Genomic DNA, 13,611 nt, shown 5'->3' on the forward strand with positions numbered 1-13,611 from the left:
TATTTCCCATTGTTCCCAAGTGATCATTGCCACCTGCTGGTGAAACAAGGAATGGACTCCTAAGTAATCCCATGTGTCTGAGCCGAAAACTCCTTGATATGCTTTCACATGCTCACTGCATTTACCTTTAATTATTCTGAAAGAAAAAGGTATATGAAATGAACATTTGCTATACTTGCAGAATTGCACAATGAAAACAAGTAGAAAACATAAAACAAACTAAATTGTATGTGGTTTCATGTCAGTGTGAAGGAAACACCTTTTTGCTTGTTAGACTGCAGTTTGGCTGGAGAATAAAAGCAGCCACTTGCAATATGTTATCTACTGAACTGAGTAGATCAATGTTCTCTGAATTTAATTTAATGTTAAACTGAGAAAAGTTTAACATTGAAGTTTTCCATGGAAAGCACGTGGGTGAACAGTCCAAGAGCTGTGTCCCACAGAGAATCCAAACCACAGCTTCCCCTCAGGCAAAAAAAAACAGGGGCTGCGAAGATGCCAAACAGTCTAGCATACTTTTTCACCTCTCTCCACCATTCTTCCTAGCTGGAGGGTGTTCACTTCTGATGCGTTTCATCCCAGCTGAAGCAACCCTGGACTCCACCATCTGAAGCATGAGAGGAATGGAGCCTGCAACTGGAGTCTGTGTCTCACACTCTTCATGCATGCCCACCACCACGTTCTGAAGCTTTTTTTCAGCTGACCTGCAGTTCGACACTTTGGTTATTGGGAGTGTGAAGGCAGATTTCACTTGGCCAGTACCTCATTAGAATGTATTCTAGCCTGGGTGCCTGGAGTGAAGAAGAACCAATTTATGCCCCATAAAGAGGATTTGTTTGGAGGGAATTTTTTATGATGGATGGTGAATATGTAATTATGTACATTGTCAGCAAATCTACAGTTTAAAAGCATTGTACAAATATCTTTGGGACAAATAATTTCACAACTGTGTGGGATTTATGAATTGAGTTTTTCATGTGAAACACTCACATCAATGGCTGCCATAATTTGTTGGTATTTTTAGGAAATACAATATCTGCAATCCTTCAAGTCCTAGCAATAGATAGACTCTAAAATACGAAGACAACTGACATATTTTTATATACTTACTTGCTGCTGCCAGACAACTGTTATATTCATGCAGATTGTCCTGACTGACACCTTGACCTAAATCTGGGTCACAATCTTTATCACAATCCATTACAATCCCACAGGACCTAACTCAAACTGCCAATGTACACCTTTACGGTGGCAAACCTACATGCATGTACACACAAATCAAGAAAATATAACCAAATAAGTTTCCCAGAGCCAGCAAACAGCAGATGCTATATGATCAGAAGAACAATGGTGTTTTGGGAAGAGAAAAATGGTTTGCCTAAAGCAGAGGTTCCGGAAGCAGAGAGGTGCCACCAGAGTAGGTTTGGTAAGACAGGGGTCATAAATGAACAGGCCAATGGGGTCAGCTTTTTTACACCATGGAACAAATAGTCTTTTAGCAATAGTATTTTCTTGCATTATTGTATTTTCAAGCCCCTTAATTGTGCAGAGAGAGCAAGTTAATATGGCAGTGGAGCAGATGAGTTTCTCTCTCGCGCTCTCTCTCTCTGTCTCTCACTCTCTCTCTATAGAAGACTATATAAACTATAGAAATACAATTGAAAATGGCCCATGCTGAGCATTCACCTGGGCCGTACCTGATTTTGTTGTCAGTTTAGGCCCCTATGTATTATCCTAATGGAGAGTAGCAAAACCCAAGTCTAACCTGGCATGCCCTGAAAGTACACAGTGCTGAAATCTACCATTTAAACTGCTAATGAAAAGCGCTGCAGTAAAGCCATTTTACCAATCCATTTTAGCTATCAGAAACACTGAGGGGACTGTGTGCGCTATCCGGCTGGGAAATGGAAAAGCAGGCAACAGTCATGAAATACTCCAGATCTGTTCTCTGCCTGACTCTGAGGAGCCCGGGCACAGGTCCAGTGCGTTTCCTAGCTGATTCATTACGCACAGTTGGAGCGCTGCTTTTAAATGAATGGGCCCCATTTGCTCCGGCTCGGGACAGATTCCAGCAAATTCTGCCGTGATGCAAAGCAGGAGCCACAAACTTTAACAAAGCGTTAGTACCTCACAGTTCTACACTTCTCTCTTCAAAGGCTCCCACAAGGCGACTTTTTTTCTGACCAAATTTCCAGCATTTTCTCTGTGTCGACCACTCTCTTTTATTGGTCAGGCACATTAACGCAACACATTCTAGCCCAATAAGAGGAGTGCGTATTGTGTGCGTGGAGCAACAATGATCTGTGAAATGAACTGTCCTAAATATAAGGAACATTATAGCTCCTTATTTAGCTTAGCATTACATTTCCTGATATTTAGTTTCCCTATGTCTTTATTTAGTTTATCTATGCATTTAAAAATATTTCACACCTCATTTTACGCACAATCACCACATCAGAAGATGATGGGCTATAATATGAATGCCACATGTGGAAGGTCACATCAGGTCACCACAGTTTAACTGGGGTTTAAAAGTTGGTACCTCTTAGTTAGTGCTCATCTTAGCCTTTGTGTACAGGTATAATTATGGCATGACCCAGAGGGACACCGAATGGCACAGGTATTATAGAACTGATTCAGAGCTCCATGAAAATTGTATGTCTTGGCAATACACAAAAAACTTCCCTTTAATTCTTTCAAAATTGCCATTCATTTACACATATTTTTTTAAATGTAGAATCAACGTTTGATGTGAGGTACTCACTGTTACATAATCGCAATAGAACATTTTGACAGCCAGGACTGAAAAGTGCACCTTACTGGCCATTAATGTGAAGATGTGTGTACAGACTCTACTTTTATACATTTTCAGAAGTGAAATAACTGACAGTGCTGTAATTGTCAGTTGCATGTTTTCAATTTACTTTACAAATATAACAGACAGCTTCTCGCATTAGGACTTCCTGACACAAAGTCCACTGACATGAAACGCTGAAGACATGTTGGCTTATCTCTTTCACAGGAAGCAGACAACTTGGCAGGTTACCACGTTACTGATAAATTGCTGGATTTCCCCAAATGACACAATGGCTAATTATTCAGATGCTCTATTTAAAAAATTACAGCCATACAATGCCATTCTCCGGACGGTGAGACCTTAAATATGTAAATGAGCAAATATCAGTCACAGTGTTTTTTTACTCACAGATTAATGCATTACACGCTTGATTAAAACAAGTGAACAGTGAATAAAGCAAATAAAATGATATTCCATGGTTTAGATATTCTTTTTTCCTCTCATGTGGCATAGTCAGAGAGAAATGGTTTAGGTACATAAACAACAAATATATAGTCTTTCTTATTATTGTCACTAGATCCACAGATCATATTTATCAAAAGCCAAATACAGTATCTGTGGTGAAACGAACCTTGACTGAAAAAGGGTTTCCAGCTAAGGAAATTAAAATGATATGGAATAGGTTAATTACAATCCACAAATGTTTCCCTGTTTTATAATGAAGGATTCCACTTCGTCAACTGGGAGATTTAATCTTACGTAGTATTGCTAGCTACTTTCCAAGTCAGCATTATTACATATGTAATATTGCTCCCTTGTAATTTAGATACACCTAAACAATGAGCTCACTTCTGCTGTAGACCAATCTGAAATCCAAAATGTAACCTGTGCTTACATAGTATAAACATGGTAGCATACATAAACATGGAATTATACTACATGTTACATACTAATGCAATTCATTTGGCAGTCATTCATTAATTTGGCACGAGCCTGATCACAGTTTGTTTTTGTTTGTTTTGTGTTTTTTTTTTGGGGGGGGGGGGGGCTTAATAATCAGATTTTTTCATTTTGGTGATAGCCCTGTATCGTTTTTATGAAGAAAGAGCTCTCAGGGGCAGAGTGAGTTCTGCAAAAGGTCAGATAAATTGAGAAAGGTCCAGAATGTGGCTTTTGAACTAACAGTCGTCCAGGACTGGATCAAAATCACAGCCCATTACCTGGAAGGGGCTTGGGTTTGAGCCATAACAGGTCACATTGCCAGAACTCCTTGTTCCTGTGGCGTAGAAGAGTTGTATTATCATGTTCCCTAAAATAACACAAATATGGAGCATCGCGTAGTTCTGGCAGGCCACGAGAGTCAAGCGCTCCGGCTGAATCAGCTGATGGCTCAGCTGAGTGATGTTCACCTATCACAGTACATTCACTTAACAGGGCGGTCTACTTAAACAGCCTCCCTCTACTCATTTGGCTGCTTCTCCTGCATGCAAGCTGCTGCACGTTGCTTTGTAAATCCCCTCCACCACCAAGAATTTGCATTTCTCCATTCCTATGTGTTAAGAATTTGTATTGTTCCATCCCTATGTGTTAAGAAATTGCATTGCTCCATCCCTATGTGTCAAGAACTTGCTTTGCTGCTGGATCTGTTCTGTGTGTACCCCTCTAGGGGGGTTTGGCTGCTGGCCTCTCAACCTTATCCACGCGGGCTGCGTGGTTGGCGGGAGAGCTCGAGAACAGAGCCATACCGCCAAACATAACTGTATTGCCTTCTTGATCTTCAATAAAGATCTACTTTGATGACAGTGGTCCTGACAGAAGTTTCCGTTATACGAGCTTCATCTTACAAGCTTTGCCTAAATGTGACACATTAACACCATTGTAGCTCTTGTTCTTTTTAAATAGGTTATTCTGTAATGTCATTAAATGGCCTAAACAGGCTTTTAAAATGCTGTTGTAGTGTCCCCAGTCACTTTGTTGGACCTTTTTAATCGGTGTGAAGATTGCAGAGACACGTGTGCAGCAAATACATTTTTCGGGGTCCATAGTGGAAGATTATGTACCACTACTCAGCAGCCGTGAAAGTGCGGCCTCGTCCCCATTTTCTACTGTGCGAGAATTTGGACTCTTGGTCAAAGGCCAATCAATAATGCTCCACATCCCCTGTGTTGAATGTTACCTTTACCCCATTATGTAGCACGGCTTCACTGGTTAGTGGAGCTAAATAGCACTGCAGAAAACAAATGATACATAAAGACTGGCAGCATACTGCCACCTGCCACTTGCCAAGAAGCGGTGTAGCCGTTAAGGACCGAAATCAATATTTTGCAATCAGTTTGATCGCAGTCTTCAAAGCGATAGTCGGCCTGTTTTTGTTTCAAGTGATTGGAGTATTGCCGGGGGACGGGGAGTTGAGGTTTGAAATTGCAATGCAATTTCTTTTGGAGAGCCATTGCAAATCAGAAAAAAAGCAGTTTTTTCTTCTCGATGGGATAATAAAGCACACTGATTTACAAGGTGATAGACAACTGTTGTGCGGAATTTCACGTCCGAAACATTCCTGCATTTGCAGAGACAAATTTCAGCCAGAGGAACTGAATACCATATACATCATAGTAAGTAAAAAATGAAAAATAAAAAAAACATTAGCAACATTTAAGTAACATGCTAGAAATATTGATTCATAATCTGCTTAAGACATGTACTTGCATCTTTCTGAATTTCTGTGAAAAACATGGAAAATTCATGAAAAATTGAAAGGTGCAGGCACAATGTTCTGATTTTTTAATTTTGCTGTGGTACTGACTGCAAAACGTTGGTATTTATTTATTTATTTATTTATTATTATTATTATTATTATTATTATTATTATTATTATTATATATTTAGCAGAGACCCTTAAGCACAGAAATGGTACATGCAAATCTAGACAAATACTGAAATTCACAAAAGTTATTAAATATTAAATTATAAAATATTTACATAATTGACGCTGTCAGTAACATTGTTAGTGAAAACTTGCTTGTCTGGTAATAAATAAGATTTTTTTTCATAAGAATAAATAAGAAAGGCAAAACGACATACTTCCTGCACAATTAGTGCTAAGTGTACTCCCAGGGGAACTCCTGGGATCATTATTTTTGGTGTCTTCATAGATGGGCCGTTAAACCGCAGTGCTGAACGTTTGCTGATTAATTATTCATTGGGTTTGCAGATTCCCTAATCCAGCAAGATTCATACAGTTCAAATTTCACCCATTGTTATTCAGTTATGTGCTGTAGCTGGATATTCACCGGAGGAATTTGGTGCCTTGCTCAAGGGTACAGTGCCTGACTGGGGATTCAAATCTGCAAATCTATTCTAAAACCAGCTAATGTGATTAAAAAAGTGAGCTCCTTCGCCACTTCACCACACCACTCTCCTAATGAATCACAAATACTGAGATGCAATGATTATAAACATACAAATTCAGTTGCTTGGCTTACTTAGGGCACGCTTGGCGCTATAGCAGACAGATAACAGGTAACCAATGCAAACTTGTGATGTTGTTGTAAGGTTTAAACCCTGTTACAGCATCCTGGTGATGTTTACACACACAATCCCCCAGAATTCACTTTCAAGTATTGCCAAAATTTATTTATTTACTTTTTAAAATCTCCCATCTCCCCCTCTGTGTATTACACGGTGAATAAATGGTAACAGAATTGTAAATGAATGCCCTCTCATCATTACTGCAGTGGGCTTGCTAGCAGTTTCCATGCAGCTTTCCAGAGGCAAGAGCATCATGCCGAACGGGTCCTCATCTGGGCATATTCCGCAGGAGACCCACAGGTTGAACACAACTGAATAAATCAACTTGGTTTTCAAGCAAAGTGCGGGCATTGTCCAGACCAGACTCTCCGCTGGATTTCTTCAAGCCCGCGCCAAAAAACAGGCCAGTCCCATTCGTTCAGGCTTGCATTTATCACGCCACACTGTATTTCCCTATAGCAGCAGACACTACGGAATCTGCCTAGATAACATCATGTAAATGCATTAAATAAATCCTGCATACGTTTCAGGCTGGAAAAATAGATGCCAAATGTTCATGCCACATGAGTAAGATGCTCCATTTAAAGCTTCATAAGACTTCCAAATGTTTTCAATATCTTTCTAGGCAGGGAACCTCAGCATGGGTAATATTTCCAATTTTAAGTAAACAGTCAAGTGGCAGAGCTGATAGAAATGGATCTCAGCAGTGTACTCATGTGCTAACAGGTCCCGCTGGCATCAGTTTACCTTGAAAGCCTCTGGGAAAGTTACCAATGAGCAGACATCACTGAAATGCTTGAATGTGTGTAGGTGGGTAATGAATCTGTGCTGAGTCTCCAAGGGAATGGAATGTGTGCATTATGAGAGGCACTGCAGTGTAGTGTTAGAGCCACTGGACTTGCGCCACAGAGGTTGCTGGTATCAATCCTGCTCGTACCGCTTGGCTGCTTGAACTGGCTCCGCATAACCAGATGGATAATATACAAACATTTGAATCCGTAAAAAAATAAGTGTTTATATGCTGTTAAACGGTATCATGTTCAATAGCAACCACGTGCAGTGCTAAATAAAGTTCTAACAGCTGTACAGGCTCTTTCAGTGACCACACTCAGCATGCAGTGCTAATGATATATAATGGCTGGTGGACAGTTTCCATTTTCCATTAAACGGTAAGGAATGCACTTGACTACGTTTTTGAAATTAGCTAGATGCAAGTAGAACACATGCTGCCAGTAAAGAATAATATTAATACCACCCAAGATAGACAATATAGATATTATTGGTAGTATTCAGCATAAGACCCTTACTGTATTTTGTCATGAACACAAAATGGAAACGCCACAGCATTTTAATTGCAGGTCTGAGGAGAAATGTGGTTCCCCTTTTGAACCCACGTTAGTGCTACAATAGAACGCTGAAAAAGGAACAACTCAGTATCTCAGAAAGCAAAAAGATAAATGTCCCTTAGGCATTTAACCTCCAAAAACAAACATTCACTGTGGTTATCGGACAAAAATATAAATTAAAATAAGCAGCCAGTGCACCGAAACTAAACAGTGTACCTTTACCTGTAAATATAAAATGACTATGTTCCAATTAATGTGATGTTCCAATATTTCTTTTCGCATTTATGTGAATTTATGCAATCATCATTTCAATATAATTATTTGAACACCCTCCTGTGAAAATCCCTCTTGTATAATGAGTCACTGTGTAATTAACGTACATCACTCTTTCCAGACATATTATAGCATCACATGCATCATTGTTTGCAGTGATGGACCACATTAAAGTAATATGTTTATTATAGAAAGGCGTTCTTACCTAAAAACACAATCGTCTGCTTCCTGGTAGCTTTGACCTTTGAACTCTGCTTGGGAAGGGCTATCGTGCTGTTGCCGTCCCGCTCTCCCGATCTGACCTCGGTTCCCGCTAGCACCCGGATCATGCTCCGGCACATGAAGCCCACGCTGGCCAGGATGACGACATAGACAGCAAATGCCACAAAGACGCTGGACCTGTACACGCCCCACTTTCCCCTGAGGTTGGTGCAGAACGTGAGGTTCCGCACGTTGACTGCCAGGGAAGTCTCGTTCTTCACCCCCAGGATGCCGACCGGGTCCTCGGCGCCGATGGCAAAGAGCAGCGGCAGGGCCACCAGCGCCGAGGCTATCCAGACGAAGACGATGAGCCGGACAGTGCGGGAGCCCGACAGGGACTTGAACCTGAAAGGATGGCAGACGGCGATGTAGCGCTCGAAGCTGAGCGTGGCCACATTCAGGATGGTGGCGTAGCTGCAGGCCTCGAACAGGAAGTTGTAGGTCTTGCAGACAGCGTTGCATGAAGAGGAGGAGAAGGGAAACCAAATGGCATCGTGGAGCTCTGCAGGGAGGCCTATGAGCAGCACCAGGATGTCGGAACATGCCAGGCTCACCATGTGGTCCGTCACGCTCTTCTGCAGGTAGCCCTTCCTCCACAGAACCTGGCTGACCCTGATGGTGATGCTGTTGCCCACAATCCCCATCATCAGCATGGCACTGTAGAGGACGGTCAGGAACACCTTAATTCCGCATGGCTGCTCCAGCTCCTTCCAGTGCTCCAGCTTCAGCTCGTCTGTGTTCTCGTTCTTCATCTCCACCCACTAAACAGGTATTTTTTTTTTTTTTAAATGGTGGTGAGGATTGAAATAAGATATTAAGATAATAAGATAAGCAGCGCAGAGACGTGGCTATAAAGTTGAACGAACTCAAGCGGTTAAGCCAGCCAGAAGAGTACTTTCCTTTTTTCCTGGTGTAGCGTAGGTTGATATGAGTAGTAGCTAAGAGGGTCCCACCTTTATCTCTCTCTCACTGCCTCCTCCTTCTTGTTCTTGCCCATGGTGCCTCTTGACCCCGACTGAAACCTCTCCAAGTGCTCCCAATGATCCCTTCTTCCACTTCCTGGTTCCAGATACGACGCCCAACACAACGCAGGCTGTGTTTCTCCTCTGACAGTCAGCAGGCAGCAGTGATACAGCCGGGACTCTCAGCCTGTACTGGAGACGAGCAAGTTAAGCATTAAACCAAAAAAAAAGAAAAAAAACCCATAAAAGGAGAGGTTGCGTATGCGTACTTTATCACTGCGGAGGTCTGACCTCTGTAAGTTTAACAGGAGAGCCCATTGTGGGTGAGTCGCAGCAGTAGTATACTGCTTACCATAAACATGGGTGGGGCCTGGAAGTGAGAAACTCTTGCACAATGGTAACTGGTTTTGATTGAATTACAGGAAGCTACATGTTAAAGGGGAATTTCACCATAAAACAACATTAACCTCATTTAACAGGTTAAGGCATAACTGATTCAGTGTCTCTTAGTGGCAGCCCAGTCTCTGCACAGAAATTTCGGTAGAGAAAGGTGCAAATTTGGTAGAGGTATAGGTCATAATGCCATACACCTCTACCCTTTCTCATTTTGGAAAACCTACAATGGGTGGGCAATTTGAATTTTTAAAAATCAGTCAACGGGAAAGGGGCGTTAACTGAGCTGACGGACGGTCGCTTGATATGTTCAGTAGTCTCGCCTGAATGTTCCTGCTACACGTTTGTACATTCTTTACCTGTGTCTCAGGTGTATCTGGAGGATATTAAACATTCCCATTTTCAGTCAGCCATTGTTTTCACGCACTCTCATCTTGCGGTAGCTGGTAAAAAATAAATTGCTTCCTTTGTTAAAAACCCTTGAAATTCGCCAGCAAGGTGGCCTTTTCTTTTCAGTAGAACTTAACCACAAAAGTTAAGTGAACTGAACACCATAAACCTCAATTTTCTTGCCCAGAGACTGTGAGTGGCCACCCCATTGTAGTCTACAGCAGGTACCTGGGGCATGCACAGTAGTTTAGTACTATATCTCTGCAGTCATCACAGCTAAATTGTTGGCTGAGAGCACATCTTAATCAAGAGGACAGTTACTCTTCTAGAAATAAAAAATAAAAAAAAACTCCAGGGTGGAATTCCCCTTTAAGAGATTGACTTTTTTTAAACCAACATTAATCTTTATATTGGTTAATATATAGGCAATGGGCCTACTATTGCTGTCCACATCATGAAGATAATATATTTTAAATAGGTTGCTTCCAATTTATTCATATGTCAACTATATACAGCTTTTGGTTGTGATCACTACTACTGTGACAATGGTTGCAATTACGTGCACACTAATACTCTGATTATATAAATACTCTGATTATTGAAACGGTCATGTGAACACCTTTATCTAATTATCTTTATCTGTGTATTAAAAACCCAATTAAAATGCCTGGATTTTTACCAAATCTTTCAAATTGTTCAGTGAATGTAGACCTTACCCTGATTTCTTTGACATTTTGAAACTACTCATGTCAGGCAGAAGTTGATAACGGATGAAAACAAGCATTATTATACACAAATTATGGAAAGAGCCCCTATTGGAGTCATCAAATTGCATGTTATGTGTATGCAATAATCTAAATACAGGCATAAACTGTTTACTGTCCATAATTGGGGTATTGGTGTGCATGTAAACAAAACCACTGCCATGTCAGGTTTGGTTTATAAAAGCAGTTGAATAAAAAACATTGACACATAATCCTAACCAACAAGGTTCTGCTGATACGATCAGCATGTTTAATGCAATAGTAAACATCCATCCATCCATTATCTATACCTGCTTATCCTGAGCAGGATCGCGGGGGTGCTGGAGCCTATCCCAGCGTGCATTGGGCGAGAGGCAGGAATACACCCTGGACAGGCCACCAATCTATCGCAGGGCACACATAATAAACATTCAATATTAAAATATTTTACAAAATGAATGATAAAACATTGAATGAATGGGAAAATGTAAAACTTGGTCCCAGTTGGTTTTGCATTTGCACACAGTATACTCAATAGTAGCATATGAATCTGGATTTTAAGAAAACATGCTTAATTTATTTTTTCTGTGTAATTGTTCAAACAGAAGAGGACGTGTGAGAAGAGGACAACTGAAATGCTTAGAAACGATACCATGCTGATCATTTTGTTTGTCAGTCCAAAACTTTTTTTAAATGTCTAATCTTGTCATAGGTCGGATGCACTACAAAGCAACCGGAAAGGCTAAACAAAATGAGACAAGACCAGATTCCTACTAAAATAGATACACTTTCAGGCAATTTTCAGATAGTTTAATAAATAGAGGGTTGAATATTTTTAAAAGTGTGACGTCTGCTCACAGTCATTAAAAGTTGAAAGGGCTAAAAATCAGAGAAGCTCATTGGGTAAACTGCACTGGCTTGTGACAAGGACCTGTTTCAAGTTCTCAAAGGACTTTCAGAGCAAACTCTGTGAGCTGATTGCAATTTGCATATTATCGCAACACAGGTGTGCCATCTTTGTGAAGAGCAGACAAAATCCATTATGGCTATTTATGCAGGGTAATTGCCACCGTCTCTTAATTTTAGTTTTGTCATTCTTCTCTAATGATCTATCATTATGTTCCTTAATTGTGCTAATTATGCATAATTTCTATAAACAACGGAGCCTCTTTTGCATTTCAATCATGCAGTAATAAGGGGAGAAGGCATGTGAAAGACAACGACAAAGGGTGACACAAAAAACTAACAGAAAAAATCAGCAGCTAACAGAAATAAGCAGTTGTTAACAGAAAAAGCAGTCACTAAATGACTTACCTGAGAGGGGGAGAAAAATCTTGACAGTGTCTGCTTGGGGAAGGAACTTTATTTAAGAAATAAAACACATACGAAAAACACAAGTGGCAAGTATGTGAAGTAACATTGTGTATATCATAGTATTGTTTTACATTCTCCTCACTATTTCCTGTCATAACAAAAATGACTTAATGTTACGTACATGTATCATGATGTGGTAAGACACGATGGCAGGCATGCATGTTTTCCCTCTTCCTGAGTCTGCTCCCAGATTCATAACCTTAACGGCAAGTGTAGCATGACAGTATGTTCTCTTTTTTGGGGGGAGGGGGCATTGGAGGATTTTGGTTTTTGTCTTGTCCTTTTTAATTGCTGTTGGTAATGTCATGTGTGATTTGTTTTTATTGTATGTAAAGGATCAAAACAATGAAATAAAAGTGAAAAAAAAACACAAGTGGTACTAAAAAATGTTTTCTCGTATCACAGTTTTGTTGCGTTTGCTGGCAAGTTTTATACTTTAACATCCCTGGGAATAGGTCACTCGTAATTTTTGCTGAAGGGAGAGTGGGCAGTTCACTTAGACAACATCTTCTCACTGTTTAAGTTTAACCCTTCGTGTTTGTTCAAATACCAACTGCTTTAATGTAAATATTGTTCCGACTCACTTGAGAAGGCGGATGAGAACAATTTTCCCTGCGATCACATTTTTAAAATCCTTAAGTAGGAGAATATTAAGAACCGCCATTTTGTAGCATTTTTGTTCAGAGCCCTACATAAAATCCATTTAATAATATTGCATTGATATCTGAATGTTAAAGAATACTGTGTATACCAACAGATCTATACTGGCATGGTGTGCTTTGCTGCTACTGAATGCATAGTGGATTTTTATGTGAATCTGTCTGTGAAAACTCAATGTTTGAGTGCATTCAAGAGAAGTTATGTCTGCCATGGGACTACAGACTTCACAACATACAGTGCAGCTCATGGTGAAAGGAGTCAATCATCAGGAGTCTTCAGACAGTCAATTACCGAATCCTGCACCATCCATCTCAATTGTTCATTCAATAAATGCTGATAGACTTCACTCATCTGGCCAGTAATCACTGCTCCCTAATTTAAATAAAAATATGTCGGTATCAATCTTGCTTTTAGTAAACCTTCATGAATGTGAGAAGAGGCTCAGAGAATGTATGCTTGCTAGTATGTGTACATTGTAATAAGCACCTGATTCAGTAGTAAGGGTCTTTTGGTGGGGTTTCAAGTCACACACTGACGCCAGCCCCTGCCTTAATTAAACAGGGCTTTCAGATGCATGAAGTGTGATATAAATATGATCCATCATTGGAATTACACTGAATGAATTCAGGTGAAGTACCTTTCTCAAGGGTAAAATGACAGTGTCCTATCCAGGAATCAAACCTCCAGCCTTTAGGTTGCAAGCCAGTTTCTTGCCTATTATACTATACTGCCGCCACAATGTATGTCTGCACTCCTTCAAATCCATGGAGGACTTCAGACAAATGGAGCTGGAATTTAAAAAGGGTTAAATAACTTCAACAAGAGAAACCCCCTTTTCTGTTTGAAGAGTAGTAGCTGAAAATGATTTATACCAGCAGGCACCA

At 40.4% G+C, this 13,611-nt stretch overlaps 1 protein-coding gene across 1 annotated transcript in view; it reads right to left on the bottom strand.

The window, feature by feature from the left end:
• Positions 1-10,700, bottom strand: part of LOC135240756 (G-protein coupled receptor 39-like) — a 50,490-nt gene extending 39,790 nt beyond the window's left edge. The window contains exon 1 of the mRNA XM_064310654.1: positions 8,150-10,700. Coding sequence (XP_064166724.1) covers positions 8,150-8,957 — 808 coding nt within the window. The 5' untranslated portion in view covers positions 8,958-10,700. The remainder of the gene's footprint in view (positions 1-8,149) is intronic.
• Positions 10,701-13,611: the final 2,911 nt, after the last annotated feature.

Source organism: Anguilla rostrata, chromosome 15, assembly GCF_018555375.3.
Source record: "Anguilla rostrata isolate EN2019 chromosome 15, ASM1855537v3, whole genome shotgun sequence".
Lineage (NCBI taxonomy): Eukaryota > Metazoa > Chordata > Actinopteri > Anguilliformes > Anguillidae > Anguilla > Anguilla rostrata.